This window comes from Macaca thibetana, chromosome 13, assembly GCF_024542745.1.
Source record: "Macaca thibetana thibetana isolate TM-01 chromosome 13, ASM2454274v1, whole genome shotgun sequence".
NCBI lineage: Eukaryota > Metazoa > Chordata > Mammalia > Primates > Cercopithecidae > Macaca > Macaca thibetana.
The window spans coordinates 966,785-990,891 of record NC_065590.1 but is presented as its reverse complement, the minus strand read 5'-3'; the positions used below and the strand labels follow the sequence as shown (position 1 = coordinate 990,891).

Sequence of the window (24,107 nt, the reverse complement as noted above, 5' to 3'; positions counted from 1 at the left end):
AAACCCTAAGCCGTTGGGGCTGGGGGAATGAGAACTGACCCATCACGCGGGAGGGGACAGTGGGGAAGCTTGCCTGTCTCCAGTGTGGCTCTCTGGGTGGAGGGGAAGAAATCTTCCCCAAAATTTATAGCAAGTGGGGCCTCACGGACATTGGCATTCAGTGCTCATGTTATCTGTGTAGCCTGAAGAGTGTCCAACAAAAAATTTAATTTAGGCCAGGCGCGGTGGCTCAAGCCTGTAATCCCAGCACTTTGGGAGGCCGAGACGGGCGGATCACGAGGTCAGGAGATCGAGACCATCCTGGCTAACACGGTGAAACCCCGTCTCTACTAAAAAATACAAAAAACTAGCCGGGCGAGGTGGCGGGCGCCTGTAGTCCCAGCTACTCGGGAGGCTGAGGCAGGAGAATGGCGTGAACCCGGGAGGCGGAGCTTGCTGTGAGCCGAGATCCGGCCACTGCACTCCAGCCTGGGTGACAGAGCAAGACTCCGTATCAAAAAAAAAAAAAAGAATTAAAAAATTTAAAGTGGTCTCAAGTAGATTGTTACCAGCCTGGGTAACATAGCGAGACCCTGTCTCTAATTAGCCAACCAGGTGGCTCACACCTGTAGTCCTAGCTACTCAGGAGGCTGGGGTGGGCTTGAGCCCAGGAGTTTGAGGCTATGATGAACCGTGATCATGCCGCGGCACTGCAGCCTGGGTGACGGAGTGAGACTGTGTCTCAACCAATCGATAAAATAAAGTGGTCATAAGTAAATAAAAATACAGTGGTCCCTGCTTGGCAGTGCCCCAGGTAGCTGGAAGAAGCAACGTTAGCCAGACCTCAGAGAACGCCCACAAAGTTCCAAGAAAGTGAGCAGCTGAGAACCAGTGTACACGCTCCTAACCCAGCAACTCCACTCCTAGGTATACACCCAAGATAAGGGCTGTACAGCATCATTGAGACACACGGAGAATAATGTTCATGGCAGCTCTCATCACAACAGCCAAAAGTTGGAAACAGCCAAAATAGCTCTCAAAAAATCTCTTGGCCAGGCGCAGTGGCTCATGCCTGTAATCCCAGCACTTTGGGAGGCCGAGGCAGGAGGATCACCTGAGGTCTGGAGTTTGAGACCAGCCTGCCCAACATGGCGAAACTGTCTCTACTAAAAATATGAAAAAAAGAATTAGCCGAGTGTGGTAGTGGGCAGCTGTAATCCCAGCTACCTGGGAGGCTGAGGCAGGAGAATCACTTGAACCTAGGAGGCGGAGGTTGCAGTGAGCTGAGATTGCGCCACTGCACTCCAGCCTGGGCAACAGAGTGAGACCCCATCTTGAAAACAACAACAAAAAAGGGCCAGGCACAGTGACTCATGCCTATAATACCAGCACTTTGGGAGGCCAAGGCGGGTGGATTACCTGAGGTTAGGAGTTCAAGACAGCCTGGTCAACATGGTGAAACCCCATCTCTATTAAAAATACGAAAAATTAGCTGGGATTGGTGGTGGGTGCCTGTAATCCCAGCTCTACTAAAAAATTTGGAGGCTGAGCGGGCAGGAGAATCACTTGAACCCGAGAGGCGGAGGATGCTTAGTGAGCCGAGATAACGCCACTGCACTCCAGCCTGGGCAACAGAGCGAGACTCCTGCTCAAAAAAAAAAAAAAAAAAAAAATAAATAAATAGCCAGGCGTGGTGGCACGTGCCTGGGAAGCGGAGGTTGCCGTGAAAATTAACTTTCAGCCTGGGCAACAGAGACTCTGCTCAAAAAAAAAAAAAAGAAAAGAAAAGAAAAAGAAAGGGATTGTGGTGGCTCAAGCCTGTAATCCCAGCACTTTGGGAGGCCGAGACGGGCGGATCACGAGGTCAGGAGATCGAGACCATCCTGGCTAACACGGTGAAACCCCGTCTCTACTAAAAAATACAAAAAACTAGCCGGGTGAGGTGGCGGGTGCCTGTAGTCCCAGCTACTCGGGAGGCTGAGGCAGGAGAATGGCGTGAACCCGGGAGGCGGAGCTTACAGTGAGCCGAGATCCAGCCACTGCACTCCAGCCTGGGCGACGGAGCAAGACTCCTTCTCAAAAAAAGAAAGAAAAAAAAAATCTCTCAAAAATCTCTTTCAGTAGTAGAAAGGATAAATAAATTATGCTACATTTACACAATAGAATAATACACAGCAGTCAGTGAATGAGCTATGACTACCCTATGTCATCTGGATCTGTGAACACACTGCACAAACAGAACAGTGAGCAAAAGAAACCAGATACAAAATAATACACACAATATTTTTTATATAATAACAACAATTATTATTTTTTAAAAAGGCAGGGCACGGCAGCTCATGCCTGCTTGTGCCTGCAATCCCAGTGCTTTGGGAAGCTGAGGCCAGGAGTTCAAGGCTGCAGTGAACTATGGTCATGCCATGGAGGTGAGGAGTGGCTGTGGCTGAGCAAAGTGTTTTGAGCTGCATGTATGCGTGCTTGATACTTGCTCCTTTCGATCCAAATGATCTAGAGGGCCTTGGAGGGGTGGGGTGGGCACACGGGCCTCTGAAGTGCTCCCGCTCCATGATCTGAGTGCTATTACAAGGGCATGTTTGCTTTGTGATAATTCACTGAGCTTGACACTTCGATTTGTGTACTTTTCCATAAGTATGTTCTACTTGAATTGAAAGTTTACTTAAATTAAAAAATAGTGGGACAAAACACCCAAAATCAGTACGTAAAATACAGTGTGTCGAAGATGGAAAATGCTAAGGAGAAAAGCAGGGAAGGGAAGAAAGGAGATGCTGAGTAATTTAAATAGAATGGTCACCTAAGGACTTTCTACGAACATCTAGAAGAAATCAGCTAGAATGCAGCCCAGAGAGAGGACAAGATGAAAAATATGGAAGAGGCCGGGCACGGTGGCTCAAGCCTGTAATCCCAGCACTTTGGGAGGCCGAGACGGGCGGATCACGAGGTCAGGAGATCGAGACCATCCTGGCCTACACGGTGAAACCCCGTCTCTACTAAAAAATACAAAAAACTAGCCGGGCGAGGAGTCGGGCGCCTGTAGTCCCAGCTACTTGGGAGGCTGAGGCAGGAGAATGGCGTCAACTCGGGAGGTGGAGCTTGCAGTGAGCTGAGATCCAGCCACTGCACTCCAGCCTGGGTGACAGAGTGAGACTCCGTCTCAAAAAAAAAAATGAAAAATACGGAAGAGATTTAAAAATATGAAGGACAGAAGGAGAAGGTCCACAGAGGACAGAGTGAGTTCCGGAAGGAGATATAGTGGGGAAGAGGTAATTTTCAAAGGAAAAATATAATTTTCCAGGATTTTTGGAAAACATCAGTTTCAGACCCTGGCCTTTGTGTGAATGACAAGAATGATAAATAAGCAGGGACGCGTGCCTGGGGCTCTCGGTGTGAGGATACACAACAGCAGTTTTCCTCTCCGACTCTTGGAGAACTTACAAAAGCAACAAGGAGAAGGAAAATAACTCAATTTTCAGCAAAACAAGGAGACAGATATAATCTGCAGACTCAAAATACACGTGAGGACTGCCAAAAGCAACTGTGACCGCCACCGAAGCCAAGGCGTGAAGAGCAGCAGCAGCAGCTGCCTGGGGGACACGACTAGCAGGACAGACAGCGGGAAGCGCTCCAGCAAAAACACACTGCCTGAAGGAGTCAGGGGGCAAGATTGCAGAAAGTGCCAGCAAAAAACATCCCAGCACACTGCCTGAAGGAGCTAAAAATACAAAAAATTAGCCGGGCCGGTGGGCGCCTCATCGGAGGATGAGGTAAGGAGAATGGTGGGAATAACTGAGGACACACGTGAGGCAATGTGAGCCCGCGAACCTCAGAAAACAAGTAGCAGAGAAAACAAAAACAGAGACGGGAAGGTAGCTTAAGTAGTCCACGGGAGATTAGACGCTGCAGACACTTCAGTGAGAGGCATGGAAACAAGGATAGAAATGAGACAAGTGACCGAAATGAAATGGAAAGAATAGGTCAAAAAAGAATCAGGGAGAAAATGACAGATATAGATAAAACCGAAGAGGATCACTAAACCCATAAATGGAGCCTCTGATGTAGAAAATTAAATAATGGAACAGAGTAAGTATTTTAACATGTAACCGCCGGGCGCGGTGGCTCACGCCTGTAATCCCAGCACTTTGGGAGGCCGAGGCGGGCGGATCACAAGGTCAGGAGATCGAGACCATCCTGGCTGAAACGGTGAAACCCCGTCTCTACTAAAAATACAAAAAATTAGCCGGGCGAGGTGGCGGGCCCCTGTAGTCCCAGCTACTCGGGAGGCTGAGGCAGGAGAATGGCGTAAACCCGGGAGGCGGAGCTTGCAGTGAGCCGAGATCGCGCCACTGCACTCCAGCCTGGGCAACAGAGTGAGACTCCGTCTCAAAAAAAAAAAAAAAAAAAAAAAAAAAAAAAAAAAAACCTAAGAAAACACAAGAGGAAAGGATGGTCTTTTTAACAAATGGTGATTGAACAACTGGATATTCACATGCAAATTAATTCAAAATGAATCATACAGATAAGTGTAAGAACTAAACAATAGGAGAAACAACCCAAATTAAAAACAGGCAACACATTTGAGGCCTGGTGCCGTGGCTCCCGCCTGTAATCCCAGCACTTTGGGAGGCCGAGGTGGGCAGATCATGAGATCAGGAGATCGAGACCATCCTGGCTAACACGGTGAAACCCCGTCTCTACTAAAAATACAAAAAACTAGCCGGGCGCGGTGGCGGCGCCTGTAGTCCCAGCTACTCCGGAGGCTGAGGCGGGAGAATGGCGGGAACCCGGAGGGCGGAGCTTGCAGTGAGCTGAGATCGCGACACTGCACTCCAGCCTGGGCGACAGAGCGAGACTCCATCTCAAAAAAAAAAAGAAGATAAATGAATGAAATGGTTTATGAGCATTGAGCATGAAAAGATGTGGCCGGGCGTGGTGGCTCACGCCTGTAATCCCAGCACGTCAGGAAGCCGAGGTGGGTGGACTGCTTGAGCCCAGGAGTTTTGACACCGGCCTGGGCAACATGGTGAAACCCTGTCTCTATGAAAAATACAAAAATTAGTCAGGCATGGTGGCACATGCCTGTAGTCCCAACTACTTGGTGGGACTGAGGCAAGAGAATTACTTGAACCCCGGGGGTGGAGGCTGCAGTGAGCCGGGATTGCCCCACTGCACTCCAGTCTGGGTGACAGAGCGAGACTCGGTCTCAAAAAAAAAAAAAAAAATAAATAATAAAAATTAGAAAAAAAAGAAAAGATGCTCAGTGTCATTACATGAAATGCAGATTAAAACAATGATGAAGGCCGGGCGCGGTGGCTCATGTCTGTAATCCCAGCACTTTGGGAGGCCAAGATGGGCGGATCACGAGGTCAGGAGATCAAGACCATCCCAGCTAACACAGTGAAACCCCGTCTCTACTAAAAATTAGCCAGGTAAAAATTAGCCAGGCGTGGCGGATCACGAGGCAGGGATCGCCTGTAGTGAAACCCCGTCTCTACTAAAAAATACAAAAAACTAGCTGGGCGAGGTGGCGGGCGCCTGTAGTCCCAGCTACTCGGGAGGCTGAGGCAGGGGAATGGCAGGAACCCAGGAGGCGGAGCTTGCAGTGAGCTGAGATCAAGCCATTGCACTCCAGCCTGGGTGACAGAGCGAGACTCCGTCTCAAAAAAAAAAAAAAAAACCAAAACCAACGATGAGGTACCACTGCGTGCCTACTGTAATAAATAAAGACAGATAATAACAAACATTGATGAGGATGAGAAACTGAAATCATCTTACATTGCTGGGAGAATATAAAATGATGTGGCCGCTTTAGAAAAGCTTGGCAGTTTCTTAAAAAGCCATTCCACTTAAAGACTTGTATACAAATGTTCACAGCAGCTTTATTTTTTTTTTTTTTTTTAGAGACGGAGTTTCGCTCTTGTTGCCCAGGCTGGAGTGCAATGGTGCCATCTCAGCTCACCATAACCTCCGCCTTCTGGGTTCAAGTGATTCTCCTGCCTCAGCCTCCTGAGTAGCTGGGATTACAGGCATGCGACACTACGTCCGGCTAATTTTGTATTTTTAGTAGAGACAGGGTTTCACCAAGTTGCTCAGGCTGGTCTCGAACTCCCGACCTCAGGTGATCCACCCGCCTCGGCCTCCCAAAGTGCTGGGATTACAGGAGTGAGCCACCAGGCTCGGCCAGCTTTATTCTTAATAGCTAAGAAGGGGGAGCAATGTCCATCAACTGATGAATGGATTAACAAATGATGGATGGTACACCCATATGATGGAATACTATTTGGCAATGAAAAGGGAATGGAGTACTGATACATGCTACGTCATGGATAAACCTGGAAAACATTAAGCCAAGTGAAGGAAGCCAGATGCAAAAGATGACATATGGTATAATTTCATTTATATGAAATATCCAGGAAAAGTAAATATGCAGAGACAAAAGTACATTAGTAGTTGTGTTGACCTGGGGGTGGGAACAGGAGAGTGGCTACAAAACAAGAGAATTCTGTGGTTTGTAAATTACATCACTAAATAAATTACTAACAAAATCAGATTTTACTCATACACATAGATGCAAAATCCTCAACAAAATATTAGCAAACTAATTCCAGAATGCATAACAAAGATAGGACGGGCATGGTGGCTCACGCCTGTAATCCCAGCAGTTTAGGAAGCTGAGGGGAGTGGATTACCTGAGGTCAGGAGTTCGAGACCAGCCTGGCCAACACGGCAAAACCCCATCTCTACTAAAAATACAAAAATTAGCCAGGCATGGTGGCACACTCCTGTAATCCCAGCTACTCGGGAGGCTGAGGCAGGAGAATCACTTGAACCCGGGAATCCAGGAGGCAGACCACTGCACTCCAACCTCGGTGACAGAGTGAGACTCCGTCCCAAAAATATATATATATTTTTTTTGGAGACGGAGTCTTGCTCTGTTGCCCAGGCTGGAGTGCAGTGGCCGGAACTCAGCTCACTGCAAGCTCCGCCTCCCTGGTTTACGCCATTCTCCTGCCTCAGCCTCCCGAGTAGCTGGGACTACAGGCGCCCGCCACCTCGCCCAGCAATTTTTTTTGTATTTTTTAGTAGAGACGGGGTTTCACTGTGTTAGCCAGGATGGTCTTGATCTCCTGACCTCGTGATCCGCCCGTCTCGGCCTCCCAAAGTGCTGGGATTACAGGCTTGAGCCACCGCGCCCGGCCAGTCCCAAAAATATTTTTAAAAAGGTATAACAAAGGTAATGTAAGCTGTCAATGCAATTATACTGTAATTAATTGCATGGTATATTACATATAATAAAACAATTATTTCTGGGAGGTGGCATATTATTAACTCAAAGTAGACTATGATGAGTCAAGGGTCAATATTGTAATTCCCTAAGCAACCACTAAAAATAATCCAAAGATACATATTGTCAATAGATAGAATATAATACTAAAAACCAAACAAAAAATACCTGATGAAAACAAAAGAACACAGGAAATTCCAGTGGCCTTTTTTGGAGAAATTGTCGAGCTTATGCTAAAATAGGAAAATGGGAAGGAACTCATTTTCAACCAAAGTCCAACCCAAAGACTTGTACAATAGCCAAAATTATTTTGTAAAGGAACAACTAGGCCGGGTGCAGTGGCTCACGCCTGTAATCTCAGCACTTTGGGAGGCTGAGGTGGGCGGATCACCTTAGTTCGGGAGTTTGAGACCAGCCTGACCAACATGGAGAAACCCTATCTCTACTAAAAATGCAAAATTAGTCAGGCGTGGTGGCGCATGCCTGTAATCCCAGCTACTTGGGAGGCTAAGGCAGGAGAATCGCTTGAACCCAGGAGACGGAGGTTGTGGTGGATAAGGATAGGCAGATAGATCAATATGGTTAACTGATTTTCTTTTTTTTTTTTTTTTTTTTTTTTTTTTTTGAGACGGAGTCTCGCTCTGTCGCCCAGGCTGGAGTGCAGTGGCCGGATCTCAGCTCACTGCAAGCTCCGCCTCCCGGGTTCACGCCATTCTCCTGCCTCAGCCTCCCGAGTAGCTGGGACTACAGGCGCCCGCCACCTCGCCCGGCTAGTTTTTTGTATTTTTTAGTAGAGACGGTGTTTCACCGTGTTAGCCAGGATAGTCTCGATCTCCTGACCTCGTGATCCACCCGTCTCGGCCTCCCAAAGTGCTGGGATTACAGGCTTGAGCCACCGCACCCGGCCGGTTAACTGATTTTCAACAAAGGTGGCAAAGTAATTCAATGTGGGACTGAATAGTCTTTCAGGCAAATGGTGCTGAACTGGTTATCTGTGTACAGAGAAAGAACGTGTATATCTGTATAGAGAAAAATAATCTCAATTCCTCCCTCATACCATACGCAAAAATTAAGTCAAATTGAATCATAAACCCAAACACAAAAAGATAAAACGATAAAGCTTGTAGAATGAAACAGAGGAGACAATTTTCATGATCTTGAGATAGATATTTCTTAGACCACATAATGTACTAACTACAAAATTAAAGATAATCAATAGGGCTGGGCGCAGTGGCTCACACCTGTAATACCAGCACTTTGGGAGGCCCAGGCGGGTGGACTACTTGAGCTCGGGAGTTTGAGACCAGCCTGGGCAACGTGGTGAAATTCCATCTCTGCAAAAAATTAGCTGGGTGTGGTGGTGCTAGCCTGGGCCACATGGTGAGACCCTGTCTCCATAAACAATTTTAAAAATAGGCCGGGCACAGTGTCTCACGCTAGTGTAATCCTAGCACTTTGGGAGGCCAAGACAGACAGATCACTTGAGGTCAGGAGTTCAAGGCCAGCCTGGCCAACATGGCAAAACCCCACCTCTACCAAAAATACAAAAATTAGCCGGGCGTGGTGGTGGGCGCCTATAGTCCCAGCTACTTGGGAGGCCGAGGCAGGAGAATCGCTTGAACCTGGGAGGTGGAGGTTGCAGTGAGCTGAGATTGCAACATTGCACTCCCACCTGGGCGACAGAACAAGACTCCATCTCAAAAAAAAAAAATTAATTAATTTTTTTAAAAAGGCTAGGCAATATATCAAGTACTGGTGAGAACATAGAGTAATAGGAATTCTCATACCAAGCTGAGGAGAGTGTAATTTGGTATAATCACTTTTGCTCCACTCCTAGGTATATAATTTAGAGGAAGTCTTGCACTTGTCACCAGGAGACATGCACAAGAATGTTTACAACAAAATTATTATAATAGCAAAAAAGATACAACCTAAATGCCTACATATACCACATACTTTGTGGAATATACCACATACACAGTGGAATTTATGCAGAAGTGAAAATGAACTGCAGTACACATACCCACATACAAAGTTTAACGTTGAGCAGAAGATGCAAGACAGATGAATACAGACCGAAAGAGCACCACCACGCCCAGCCCATTTATGTAAAATATAAAAACTGTATCATGTTCAGGATTTCATTCATAGGTGAAGAATTAAAAAGAAAAGCAAGAAGGTGATTAATACAAGAGTCAGGGTCATGGTTACTTCTTGGGTGAAGGGATCTGGGAAGAGCAAACGGACCCTTTCTAAGATGCTGATAGTTTTCTATATTTTAAGCAGAGTGGAGAGTTCATGGGTACTCATTTTATTATCATTATTTTTTATTTTTTGGTTAAACAGGGTCTCACTCTGTCACCCAGGCTGGAGTGCATTGGTGCGATCTCCGCTCACTGCAACCTCTGCCTCCCAGGCGCAGGTGATCCTCCCACCTCACCCTCCCTCATTTTATTATTCTTCTTTAAACTACACATACACATTCATTTGCTTTTTGTATATATATTTCATAAAACAAAAACCAAGTAGATCACGCTAAGTGAAAGAAGCCATTCACAAAAAACCACATATTATATGTTCCATATATGACATGTCTGGGATAGGAACATCTACAATCACAGAAAGTAGATGGCTGGGCGCAGTGGCTCATGCCTGTAATCCCAGCACTTTGGGAGGCTGAGGCAGGTGGATACTTGAGGTCAGGAGATCGAGACCATCCTGGCTAACACAGTGAAATCCCACCTCTACTAAAAATACAAAAGATTAGGCCGGGCGCGGTGGCTCAAGCCTGTAATCCCAGCACTTTGGGAGGCCAAGATGGGCGGATCACGAGGTCAGGAGATCGAGACCATCCTGGCTAACACGGTGAAACCCCGTCTCTACTAAAAAATACAAAAAACTAGCCGGGTGAGGTGGCGGGCACCTGTAGTCCCAGCTACTAGGGAGGCTGAGGCAGGAGAATGGCGTAAACCCGGGAGGCAGAGCTTGCAGTGAGCTGAGATCCGGCCACTGCACTCCAGCCTGGGCGACAGAGCGAGACTCCGTCTCAAAAAAAAAAAAAAAAAAAAAAAAGATTAGCCAGGCGTGGTGGCACGTGCCTGGGAAGCGGAGGTTGCCGTGAGCCAAGATTGCGCCACTGCACTCCAGCCTGGGCAACAGAGACTCTGTCTCAAAAAAAAAAAAAAGAAAAGAAAAGAAAAAGAAAGTGGATTAGTGGGCCGGGCGCGGTGGCTCAAGCCTGTAATCCCAGCACTTTGGGAGGCCGAGACGGGAGGATCACGAGGTCAGGAGATCGAGACCATCCTGGCTAACACGGTGAAACCCCGTCTCTACTAAAAAATACAAAAAACTAGCCGGGCGAGGTGGCGGGCGCCTGTAGTCCCAGCTACTCGGGAGGCTGAGGCAGGAGAATGGCGTAAACCCGGGAGGCGGAGCTTGCAGTGAGCCGAGATCGCGCCACTGCACTCCAGCCTGGGTGACAGAGCGAGACTCCGTCTCAAAAAAAAAAAAAAAAAAAAAAAGAAAGTGGATTAGTGGTTGCCTAGGACTAGGGAGGTGGGAGATAAATGGGGGGTGACTGCCAACGGCCATAGGGTTCCTTTTCCGGATAAGGAAATGTTCTAAAATTGATTGTGGTGATGGTTGTACGACTCTGCAAATATACTAAAAAACTATTGTACAAACTTAAATGGGCGAATTGTATGGCTTGTGTATTATATCTCAATAAAACTTTTTTAAAAAGAGAGGTAGGGAAGTGGGATGCCCAGAAAGGCTCAGAATGGGTGATGAGATGGTAAAGCTGAAAAAGATGAAAGTGAGACAGGAGTGCTCTGCAGCAGTGGTTCTCAAACTGGAGCATGCACCCCAGTCACCTGGAGGGCTTGATAAAACACAGGCTGGGGTCCTTCCCCAGGTTACTAGATTCTCTAGGTCTAGCGTGGGGTCGAGAACCTGCATTTCTAACAAGCTCCCAGGTGATGTTGATGCTGCTGGTCTAGGGTTTGCTCTCTGAGAACCGCTGCTCTGTAGTGCCCATATAGGTGTGCAATAAGTATGTACTGGAGGAGTGAATGAATGGCTGCAGGGGTAGTTGGTTGGATGTTGGGGTAAGTGGGTAGGTGAGAGTTGAGTGGTTGAATGGATGGATAAAAAAATAGACGGATGCATGAACTGGTGGGTGGAGGATGGATGGATGGGAGGTGGTTCAGAGTAGTAGGGGAAAGCAGTGTAGAGAAGGACTTCATGTCAAGACCTAGTTTCGACTCTTGGGTTCACCACCTGCTAGCTATACGGTTAGGCAAATGACTTCACCCCCCTGAACCTCATTTTTTCATGTGTGAAATATAGGTAAATAATGCCTATGAATCTTCCATGAGCTAATACCCCTGAGAGAGCCCAGCACAGGGTCTGGCATGCAGTGGCTGCTCTCTACTCTTTGCCAGAATCTGACAATTACCATCATATATCACTGGGCTGTACTGTGTGCTTGAGACTAGAGGCTTGTAATTCAGGTCCATCTTGTTCCCATAGTGACCGATGCTGACCTCGAAATGGATCAGGTCTTCAAAGTTGGGCATCATGGTGCAGGAGAGGAAGATGACGCACAGCCCATACTTTTGGCGGTTCTGGTGCTTCTAAAACAATAACCGCCCCACCCCCCATCCCCAGTACATAAGCCAGGGGTTAGACTGATGGGCAGGGAAGCAAGGATGAGGTACTCTCTCTCTTTCAAAGCCATCTTCCCTTCTCTCCCTCTCAAAGGCCTTCAGAGGCTCCCTCACACCCGGCTGATGCAGGGCAGTTCCTCCAGGACTTCCATCACCTGGCCCCTCCACCCAGCCAGCCCTGGTTCCCTCCCTTCCTGAAATCAGGGGGCTGGGAAGGGGGTGGTCTCCTCCCTTGTCAGGGTAGGCTCTGGGTTGGACCACCTCATCCCCATTCCAAGTAGAGATGCTGCTTCTTTTTTGACTAAACCCTTTCCCTCAGAAGACACAATGTGGATAGGGGTGTAGAGCTGAGATTTTACACACAACCACACCCACCCCCCCCGCCCACACACACACATACATGCATACTACCAGAAAGGTTGAACCTTCCCACTGCCTGCTCCAGCTGCCCACTATCCCCCCAACCTCGGCTGTTCTCACCAGGTGCCTGCTTGGGCCTCCTGTCCGTCATATTAGTCCCTCTTGCTTCTGTTGCCAACCTCTGCCCCATTCTTGCATCCCCCAGTCTGTTCACTAGCTCAGGTCTCCCCTATTTAAAAAAAATAACTTTCCTTCTCCCATCTGAACCCCATTTAGCTATCACCTGTTCTCATTTCCTTTCACGTTAAAAAAAAATTTACTTTGAGGCCAGGCGCAGTGGCTCACACCTGTAATCCCAGCACTTTGGGAGGCTGAGGTGGGCGGATCACGAGGTCAGGAGATTGAGACCATCCTGGCCAACATGGTGAAACCCCGTCTCTACTAAAAATACAAAATTAGCTGGGCGTGGTGGCGCATGCCTGTAATCCCAGCTACTCGGGAGGCTGAGACAGGAGAATCGCTTGAACCCAGGAGGCGGAGGTTGCGGTGAGCTGAGATTGTGCCACTGCACTCCAGCCTGGGCAACAAGAGCCAAACTCTGTCTCAAAAAAAAAAAAAAAAAAAAGCTTTTATTTTAGTTTTTTTTTTTTTTTTTTTTTTTTTGAGACGGAGTCTTGCTCTGTCACCCAGGCTGGAGTGCAGTGGCCGGATCTCAGCCCACTGCAAGCTCCTCCTCTCGGGTTCACGCCATTCTCCTGCCTCTGCCTCCCCAGTAGCTGGGACTACAGGCACCCGCCACTTCGCCCGGCTAGTTTTTTGTATTTTTTAGTAGAGACGGGGTTTCACCGTGTTAGCCAGGATGGTCTCGATCTCCTGACCTCGTGATCCGCCCATCTCGGCCTCCCAAAGTGCTCGGATTACAGGCTTGAGCCACCGCGCCCGGCCTATTTTAGTTTTTTTTTTTTTTTTTTTTTTTTTTTTTTTTTGAGACGGAGTCTCGCTCTGTCGCCCAGGCTAGAGTGCAGTGGCGCGATCTCGGCTCACTGCAAGCTCCGCCTCCCGGGTTCACGCCATTCTCCTGCCTCAGCCTCCCGAGTAGCTGGGACTACAGGCGCCCACAACCGCGCCCGGCTAATTTTTTTTGTATTTTTAGTAGAGACGGGGTTTCACCGTGGTCTCGATCTCCTGACCTTGTGATCCGCCCGCCTCGGCCTCCCAAAGTGCTGGGATTACAGGCGTGAGCCACCGCGCCCAGCCTATTTTAGTTTTTTTGAGATGGAGTCTCACTCTGTCGCCCAGGCTGGAGTGCAGTGGCTGGATCTCAGCTCACTACAAGCTCCGCCTCCCGGGTTTATGCCATTCTCCTGCCTCAGCCTCCCGAGTAGCTGGGACTACAGGCGCCCACCACCATGCCTGGCTAACTTTTTTTTTTTTTTGTATTTTTTTAGTAGAGACGGGGTTTCACCGTGTTAGCCAGGATGGTCTCGATCTCCTGACCTCGTGATCCTCCCGTCTCGGCCTCCCAAAGTGCTGGGATTACAGGCGTGAGCCACCGTGCCCGGCCAAACTTTTATTTTCTAGAGATGTGGTTTCACTATGTTGCCCAGGCTGGTCTCAAACTCCTGGGGCTCAAGTGATCCTCCTATCTCAGACTCCCACACTTGGCTTTTAATCAGGTTTCTTAGAAGGTTTGTCTCTGTGCACTGGCTCCTACCTCTCCCTCCCACCTATGGCAGCCCAGCTTCTCTCCTAGCCAATCTCCAAGGCTACTGACCTCTTCCTAATAACCAGCATATGTCTCTCAGTCCTCGCCCTTTCTCTCTGCCACATTTGAGATTGCTTGTCACTCCTTTCTGCAAATCTCCACTCCTGAGTCCACCTCTGCAGGTTCCTCTCCAATCTCTTCTACAAACCCCTTCTCTTCTTTCACCTGCCTCTAAAGACTGCGGCATCCTCGAAACTTCCTTCTCCTTTCATTCCACCTACTCTCCTCAGGCAGTTTCTTCCACGACCACAGGTTCAAACCTTGGTGTGTTGATGTCACATCCCTGTGTCTAGCAGGCTCCAGAGCTGGTCTATGTTGATGTCTCACACTACATGTCAGAGATGGGGTTAACCATTTCCCTCATATCTTCTCCTTCTTTAGAGAGCCCACCTTGGTGCATCGCACCCCTGACCACCTCATCACCCATGGCAGAAAATGGGCCTCAGCAAGGGGAGTCAGCCTCACTTATTACGTTCTGTTGGTCACTGGCTCTGGACATTCTGTTTCCAAAGGGTCTCTGAAACCTACCCACCTCCTCTCCAGCTCTCTGCCAATGAGGCTGTATTCCTGCTTCTCTTGACTGGGTGACCCCAACTTACTCTCCTCCAGTCTATTGTTACTGCTCCTCCTGCCCCTTCCTGCCTCAGTAAGTAGCCCTCCACTGGCTTCAGGAAGAAACTCAAATCCCTTAGATTGTTTTACAAAGCCCTGAGAAACTAGGTCACGAATTAACACCATTTCTCCTTAACCATATCAGAGATTCTTTTTTTTTTTTTGGAGATGGAGTCTCGCTCTGTCACCCAGGCTGGAGTGCAGTGGCATGATCCTGGCTCACTGTAACCTCCACCTCCTGGGTTCAAGCAATCCTCCTGCCTCAGCCTCCCATGTAGCTGGGACTACAGGCATGCACCACCATTCTCAGCTAATTTTTTTTTTTTTTTTTTTTTTTGTATTTTTAGTAAAGACAGGGTTTCACCATGTTGCCCAGGCTGGTCTCAAACTCCTGGGCTCAAGTGATCCTCTCTCCTGGGTCTCCCAAAGTGCTGGGATTACAGGTGTGAGCCACAGCGCCTGGCCCAGATTAGGCATTTCTTAAACTGAAACCTTATTTTTTCCATCAGGGTCCCCCAACCACCGGGATTTGCTGCAGCAGGAAGCCACTAGCAGGGGTTTCGTAAATGATCAGGCTGATTGGTCAAGCATCCTTACACACTCAACAGCCAGTGGCCAGGGCCTCTTTGCACGGTCAGAAACTGGGATCCACAGTAGATCTGGGGCAGACAGAGCTCGTGTTTTTCCCTGGGTTACCTGTTTCCCGCAGTTACCTCTATCCTGGTCACTTCATGGGAGAGATCTTTTATCGTGGAGTCTTGACAGGACTTGATTTGGGTGACTAACTCCAGGAAGACTCGGCCGCGATAAGCTAAACCATCCCTAACAGAGTCGGGAATACGCTAGGGCAAGCGAGAGAAAAACGGAGAAAAAGGGTGAGAGAAAAAGAACAGGCCAATCTCCTTTGAAACCCCTGAGGCAAAGACAAGGTTGTCCAGTCACTGCCTGCCCGGGACTTACTCCAACCACAATCCCAGAGAATTCCAGACACCTCCATGCCAGGAAACCTCTGGGCACTGAGCCCTCTTCTGCACCCTGGGAACCTGCCTGCCCCAAGGAGGCCCGTGTTCCCACAATGCTTCAGGCTGGGTGGGAACTGTGTTCCCACAATGCTTCAGGCTGGGTGGGAACTGTGTTCCCACAATGCTTCAGGCTGGGTGGGAACTGTGTTCCCACAATGCTTCAGGCTGGGTGGGAACTGTGTTCCCACAATGCTTCAGGCTGGGTGGGAACTGCCGTCACTCAGTCTGTGCTCCCCGCCGGGCCAATCAGAGCCCGCCCCGCCTCCTTGGCCACAGGGATCCGAGGGGAGCACACAGGCCCTAAGGAGGCCAATTAGAACGCCTCCCCGGCCTTCCCCGCTGGAGGCGGTGTGGTGAGGTTTCCAGCCCGGAGGCCTGACTGCGGGAGGAGGGAATGAGGCGGGGTGGGGTGGAGAAAGGAGAGGGAGGGCCTCCCAGTGGCCTTGAGGGCCAGTGCCTGTGGTTCTTCCTCAGCATCCTTCCCTGCCTCGTTCCTTCCCAGGGCCTCTTTGCACTGTCAGAAACTGGGATCCACAGTAGATCCGGGCAGACAGGAGTCTTGTTTTTCCCTGGGTTTAAGACAGTGTGAGTTGGGTTTCTGGCATTTACCGCCATTCCTGAATAACCTCGTGCTTCCTCACACTTGCCTGTGCTGTGTCCTCTGTCCTGCGCGCCCTTCCCGCCTGCTGAAAATCCTACCATGGTTTCCTCTCAAAGCCCCTTCCTCAGGGAAAGCCCAGAGCTTCCGCCTGCTTCTTTCTGGTGCCCCCACGCCTGTCCCACATGCACGTGGCTGCTCATGGACAGGCTTCACGTCCTCTCCAAGACCCCGAGGGACAGAAACCAGGGCACGTCCCAGGCCCTAGTGCTTTACTGGGGGCAGCTCTACCTCCGCTGTCCCCTAGAGCTGATGTGACAAGCTTACAGCGCCTTCTTCCTGGATCCTGAAAGGGGCCTTTTTACCCCCGTGCAGAGTCAGGAAGCTGGGGCCAAAGCAGGGCAGGAAGCCAGAGTACACTCCTGGAAGGAGAGAGAGTGAGAAGGGTCGGGCGCAGGACGAGGGGTGTGGGACGTGCGCTCGAGACTTTGCTTGCCTTCGATCTCTTCTCCGGTGGACGAGATCTGGTTGAGGGACAGACTGGCAGTCCCAATCTCATCCGAGCAGTCCTTCCTGTGGCTGGAGAGAAACACTCCTCACGCTGAGCCCCTGGCCCAGCTCTCATTTCCTCCTTCCCTGTGTGCTTCACCCTCCACCAGGTTGCTCACCAGTCCAAGACTCTGAACTTGATGTAGCTGGAGAGGCAGGGTAGCTGTCGGGGGAAGGACAGAGGAGTGGTGGGTACACATTCGGATGGTCTGGTCCTCGTGGAGATTTTAACAACAGGTAAGGACTCGCGGGTCTGGGACCAACTCCTGGCTCAGTTACCAGCGAGCCACTTAATCATAGAAAAGCTGGATTTCCAACCAGGCTGATGGAGCTTTGGCTTTAGGGCTTCTTATTTGTTTTCTGGGGGTTTGTTTTGTTTTGAGACAGGGTCCTCCTCTGTCACCCAGACTGGAGTGCAGTGGCATGATCATAGCTCACTGCAGCCTACACCTCTCAGGCTCAAGCATCCTCCCGCCTCAGCCTCCTGAGTAGCTGGAACTACAGGCACCTGCCGCCAAACTTGGGTAATTAAAAACTTTTTTTTTTTTTTCTTGTAGAGACAGGTGCCTTACTATGTTGCCCAAGCTGGTCTCGAACTCCTGGGCAAAAGCAATCCTCCTGTGTCAGGCTCTCAAAATGTTGGGATTATAGGTGTGAGCCACCTCGCCCAGCTGGGCCTCCCATTTGAATGGGCCCCTTGCAGGGTCCTGGGAGGGGCCTGGAACTTGTCATATGATCGTTTTGTATTTATGTTTTTAAAATGGCCCTCTGGCCAGGCATGGTGGCTCACACCTGTAATTCCAGCACTTTAGGGGGCTGAAGTGGGCGGATCACTTGAGCAGCCTGGGCAACATGATGAAATCCTCTCCCTACAAAAAATACAAAAATTAGCTGGGTGTGGTGGCACTCACCTAGAGTCCCAGCTACTCAGGAGGCTGAGGTGGGAGGATTGCTTGAGCCCATGAGGTTGGGGCTACAGTGAACCATGATTGTGCCACCGTACTCCAACCTCGGTGACCGAACGAGACCTTGTTTCAAAAAAGAAAAAAAAAAAGGTCCCCTAATTGCATAAGCTTCAGGCCCTCCGACCCCTGAGTCTGCCCTGACTGTGGGCTGGTAGATATTACTGTCCTCACACAGCCCCTTTCAGTATGAATGCACATTCACCAAACCATCTCATGGAGAGACCGTGGGCCCGGAATGTCTTCATCATGTCTAGCCATCAACTTTTTAAACAGTGGTATATCTGTCTCCTCAAAGAATAAATAAGCCAGGCATGGTGGCGCAAGCCTGTAATCCCAACACTTTGGGAGGCCAGGGTGGGCAGATCACCTGAGATCAGGAGTTCAAGACCAGCCTGGTCAACATGGAGAAATCCCATCTCTACTAAAAATACAAAATTAGCTGGGCATGGTGATGCATGCCTGTAATCTCAGCTAGTCGGGAGGCTGAGGCAGAAGAATCGCTTGAACCCAGGAGGCGGAGGTTGCAGTGAGCCGAGATCACGCCATTGCACTCCAGCCTGGGCGGCAAGAGCGAAACTCCTTGTCAAAAGAAAAAAAAAAAAAAGAATAAATAATAATAGCTGCCTCTTTAGGAGGTTTCTGTTGCCCCTGGCTTGTGCTAAACAAATTCTGTAGACCAGCTGAGTGGGCTCCCCTAAAAACCTCTTGAACCAGGTGCTATGATTATCCCCATTTTCACATGGGAAAGCTGAGATCAGAGAGGTTGAGCTCGTGAAGTTCTCATGCTACATACAGTCGCCAAAGCCTCAGAGCCCCTAACCACTCTGCTGTAACCCTGTGGGGGCCGTGATTGTCCCTATAAAGAGATGGGGAATGAGGCCTAGAGAGGCAGAGGGACTTGCTCAAGGTCACATAGTAAGGGGTGGAGTCAGGATTCCAACCCAAGCTTCTGTGTCCTATCTTCACTCTACAATATGGTTTCCTTAATTATTTTTAAAAAGAAAGAAAGGAAAGAGGCCATATGCGGTGGTTCACGCCTGTCATCCCAGCACTTTGGGGGCTGAAGTAGGAGGATTGCTTGAGGCCAGGAGTTCAAGACCAGCCTGGGCAACATAGTGAGACCCCATCTCTATCAAAAACACAAAAAATTAGCTGGGCATGGTGGCTCGTGCATGTAGTCCCAGCTACTCGGGAGGCTGAGGCACAAGAATTGCTTGAACCCAGGACGCGGAGGTTGCAGTGACCTGAGATTGTGTCGCTGTAGTCCTGCCTGGGCAACAGAGCGAGACTCTGTCTCAAAAAAAAGAAAGAAAAAAAGAAAAAAAAATAGAAGAAAAAAAATCCATGTGTCCATGTGTAAAATAGAGCTGTGGGGTTGAGGCCAGAGCGTGACCCCAAATCCTCAGTCCTCTCCGCTGGGGCCTCTTCTCCTTACAGCAGTTCTTGGGGTACGGCTGGGAACCTCCCAGCTTTCCATTTTCTTCATCCAATTCTCCCCGGGTCCTGACAGCTAAGGGGCCAAGGAGAAGAGGAAAGGGCTTTTGAGCAGCTAGTTAGTAAGAAAGGAGGAAATTTCCAGGCTAAGGGAGGACATTGGAAGGGGAGAGGTGGGCACCAGAAGGCATCCAGGTCTTCCAAAGTTAAGAATCCTCCAAGTTCACATTTATGGCCGAACCACCTTTCCATCCATCCTGCTAATAATTCTCCTCCTGCTTCTCAGTTCCTCATCTAGTGTGCGGCCTCCCCTTCTGCCCTGGGGCCCTCGGACTGACCACTGGCACAGGCCAGTTTTCTGCAGTGCCCCGGGCTCTGCTCCCTCTCTGACCACCTGGCCTCAGATGCTACCATCTGTGTGGTTGGCTGTTCTGCCTCTTCAGAGTGCGGTTCACACCTGCCTGCTGCATTTCCAAAGGGCCCCACCCTGGAGACTGTGTTCTGGGGAAAATGGATGGGGTTCCAGGGGGTGTTTGGACGTCTTCAAATGTTGGCAGGCCTCGGCCTCTCTCAAGGATGAGGGAGGGCCTGGCCTGTGCCATTGGTTCTGAGCCTGTAAGAAGATGACAATGGCTGGGCACGGTGGCTCACACCTGTAATCCCAGCACTGTGGGAGGCCAAGGCGGGTGGATCACCTGAGGTCAGGTGTTCGAGACCAGCCTGGCCAACATGGTGAAACCCCGTCTCTACTAAAAGTATGAAAATTAGCTGGGCTTGGTGGTAGGCACCTGTAGTCCCAGCTACTCATAGCTTGAACCCAGGAGGCGGAGATTGCATGAGCCGAGATCGAGCCATTGCACTCCCGCCTGGGTGACAACAGTGAAACTCTGTCTCAGAAAAAAAAAAAAAAAAAAAAAAAGATGAACACAGAAGATGAAAAAAGAGGATTTCCCAAGGCTCTGAACAGCCACAGAGCATCTGAGGATCCCAGCCCTGTGCCCTCACCACAGGCCGCAAAAGGTGGGAGGGAGCTTGGCAAGGATGGCGGACGGACCAGGCCTCCTCTGAAATGTCTTCCTACTTTCAGAGTCTATAAAATCATCCAAGGAGGCAGGGATTAGGAGGAATGGTTGAAAATGATGACTCACAAGAAGGCAGACTGGGTAACTACTAGAAGCATCAAGGAGGGGAGTTCACAGGAGGCAGAAGGAGAGCTCATTAGCTAATTTTGTATTTCACAACATATGAGGAAGCAAAACACTCTCTGGGTTGCCAAATCCGTGTCACACAAATTTCTATGTGCCTGCACTTATGAGAGAGCTCAAGTTCTCTCTCAGAACTGTGTTCTGATTTTACACACAGCTCTTAGAAGCCTGACTTAGAGTCAAAAGGCCAGTAAGGCTCCACCTTCAAGAGAACTGTCATCCACAACAGCTGATAGGTGACGAGACAGATTGAAAGGTGATCAAAATCAGACTACAGAATCCCACAAAGAAAGCGTCTGGGAGCCATTTAGTGTAGGAACAAGTAGCTCAGTACTGCAGATAGCCCAGGATAATAACTATGTTCCTGTAATGGCTCCAGGCCATCAATGAAAAGCTCTAATTATATTCAGGGCAAGTTGCTGAGAAGATAAGAAAATGTATATTATCATTTAAAATGGGTCTTTAAAGGGATTTGTTTTGTTTTTATATGTGGGTGAAAGGCACATTTAAGTTCTCTGGAAAGTTCAGTTGTATGACCCACTCATTGCTTAATATAGCTACCAGAATCTAGTCATTCTGAATCTAGTGATTATGAATTTACATATTTACCTAAGAGAAATGAAAGCATATGTCTAGGCTAAGGGTTGCACACAAGTGTTTACAGATTCACTGTAACAGCTGCAAACTGGAAACGACCATAAACAAGGAAAGGGATAAGCAAACTGTGGTACATCCATACAATAGAATATTACTCAGCAACAAAAAGAATGAACCACGGATACACAGCAACAGCATGAATTAATTTCAGAATAATTATGCTGAGTGAAAGAAGTCAAACAAATAAGCGTACTTACTGAACGATTCCATTTCTATGAAACACTAGGAAATGCAAGCTAATCCGTAGTGACAGAAAGCAGATTGGTGGTTGCCTGGGGATGGGAGGGGGTGGAACGGGAATCACAGGGAGGGATTCCCAAGGGGCATGAGGCAACTTTTGGAGGTTATAGATATATTCATCATGTTGATTGTAATGGTGGGTTTCCTGGATGTGTACATATTTTAAAATGTATCAAATTGTACATTTCCTTCCTTCCTTCCTTCCTTCCCTCCCTCCCTTTCTTTCTTTCTCTTTCTCTTTTCCTTCCTTCCCTTCCCTTTCCTTCCCTTTTTCCTTCCTTCCTTCCTTCTCTTTTTCTCTCTTTCTCTCTCTCTCTCTCTTTCTTTCTTCTAGAAGTATGAAAATTAGCCGGGCTTGGTGGTAGGCACCTATAGTCCCAGCTACTCATTCTTTCTTTCTTTCTACTTCCTTCCTTCTTTCTTTCTTCTTTTATATTTTTCTGAGACTGACTCTCCCCGTTGCGCAGGCTGGAATGCAGTGGCTCGGCTTGGGCAACAGGCTGTTATCACTTACTGAGCTGGTGTTTGCTCAGATAAGTAGGTGATACCACCTCAGCTCAGCTCACTGCAACTTCCACCTCCCAGGTTCTAGCAATTCTCCTGCGTCACCCTCCCGAGTAGCTGGAACTACAGGTGCATGTCACCACGCCCGACTAATTTTTATCTTTTTAGTAGAGTTGGGTTTCACCACTGTTGGCCAGGCTGGTCTCAAACTCTGGAGCTCAAGTGAGCTGCCCACCTCAGCCTCCCAAAGTGCTAGGATTACAGGTGTAAGCCACCGTGCCCGGCCAAATTGTACCTTTTAAATATCTACAAGTCATACATACCATTGACATAGGTATGTCAATGATAACTCAGTAAAGCTATAAAAGGTAAAGTTTTCCATAATATGTCCTGGGCTTCCTCATGCTCCCTATCAGGCAGAGTCCCCTTTGCCATGCTTCTTGGCCCCCACCCTCTTGTCTTCACCCGCACACAACCATCCAAACTTCCCTTCTATGTTAGGGGATGTAGGAGAAGAGTGGGCATGATGGAGGAGCCATACCTGAATCCGGAAGGTCAGGATCTGGTTCCATATCGGGTTGTCGGTTTGCGTCTGCATGTGCGTCCTAAGCTGGAATGTGCCAAAGCAGTGTTGGTGCCAGCCTGCCCCTCCTCCCTCCACTGGCCTCACCTTCCAGCCCTTCCTGTCCAGCCCCCGGTGGCCACTGTCTGCACACAGACGTGCTCGGGCTCATCCCTGCTCTCAAGACACCTGCACAACTTCTCAGCAGCAACAGCACCAGTCCTTTGTGTACTTATCCGAAGTGTTTGCCAGATTCAGATTCCTCATATTTTTCCTTAAATCAGCTTTCAATAGACCTCATTTTTAAACAGCTGTAGGGCTACTAACCTTACTATATGAGTGTATACACATAGATTTTGCTAGATAAATTCTAAGATTCCAAAAGAAAAATGGGTAAAAACACAGCTAATGGCAGCAGCACGCCTCTTTCAAAACCATCAGTTGACTTCATTTTTAAGCAGTGGTATCTGTGAAACCAAGTGTTACTTGGCCTTATTAAACCTTTTAAGGTACACAAGATGAACACAGAAGTATCAAAAATTTTGAAAACTGTGTGTCACTTACCACCTGAGAACGTTTCACCTAGCCTTGGAGGTACCCAACCACTCACTGGGACATACTCAGTATGGTGGTTTTAAATATGTCCACAATTTCTTTGGTACTCCTCCCTTCAAAAGATAGACATTATTTTCTCTCTGCTTATGTGTGGGCTGGATTTAATGACTTGCTTGCAAAAAATAGAATGTGGTAGAAATTCTGCTTGGCAAATACGGAAACAAATCTATTTACCTTTAACCTAGCATTCTCCGAATCTGAACATAGGACCCTTTTTCACCCATGACACCCAACAGCACACTTTGGAAAATGCTATTCTGTATTCATAGAGGTTCACGGAATGTCAGCAACTCTCGCCCAGAACCTTCGTTTACACATGAAGAAACTGAGGAATGGTGACAGTTTCAATGTTGTTCACTCACTGGCATGTTTCACTCATGCACTCATTCTTCTACATGTATTTGGTTTTGGGGGGGCATGTGGCATGCAGAGAATAAGACATGGCCTCCACCTGCACAGAGGTCCAGGTGCAGGGGTGCATGCTTCTCTCAGTGGGTGACTGGGAGATGACTCCTGTGGTCTTGCCTACCGGGCCACCCTCCTCTCCACACTACTTTCTCTAGGTGCCAGTCTCTCTAGGTCTCAGAACATTTCTACACTTACCTTTTCCCCAATTAGTTCCACCTCCAACTGAGGATTCACTGACTGCTGTTTCTCTATGAACAACAAGTTAAAAGACATCTGAGCCAGCAGCATATTTTTTCAGGGGGAGGGAATAGAGTGGAGACAGAACAACTGAAAACCCTCCCCTATAATTTAGAGGGGTGCCCCCCGGGCAGACCTGTCTCCAGTTACCACCGCGCCCCTTCTTCTTCCACACAATGGCATGGGGTGGGGGGACATAGGGAGCCTTGAGTCTGCATCTGGCCGTCATAGGCCGGGGGTGTGAGGCCCATTTGAAAGGGTGTCCATGGCACTTCCACAGGACAAGTCTCGGGACATTCCAGTCTCACCCTGTCCCCCTACTCCAAACCGTAGTTTAGTATCAAAAGGAATGAGGAAATTCCATGAGGATCCAGGGTACCACCGTGTAGGGAACCTCAGGGCTGCTCCCTCCCCTGCACCCGGACTCT

The 24,107-nt window shown here is 48.8% G+C and overlaps 1 protein-coding gene across 1 annotated transcript in view; it reads right to left on the bottom strand.

Moving 5' to 3' along the window:
- FER1L5 (fer-1 like family member 5) overlaps positions 1-24,107 on the bottom strand; it is a 65,369-nt gene that overhangs the window by 22,592 nt on the left and 18,670 nt on the right. The window contains exons 13-19 of the mRNA XM_050755188.1: positions 23,638-23,690; positions 22,399-22,467; positions 16,972-17,015; positions 16,800-16,882; positions 16,631-16,725; positions 15,397-15,525; positions 11,736-11,913 (exon numbers count right to left, since the gene is read on the bottom strand). Of these exons, the coding sequence (XP_050611145.1) occupies positions 11,736-11,913; positions 15,397-15,525; positions 16,631-16,725; positions 16,800-16,882; positions 16,972-17,015; positions 22,399-22,467; positions 23,638-23,690 (651 nt within the window). The remainder of the gene's footprint in view (positions 1-11,735; positions 11,914-15,396; positions 15,526-16,630; positions 16,726-16,799; positions 16,883-16,971; positions 17,016-22,398; positions 22,468-23,637; positions 23,691-24,107) is intronic.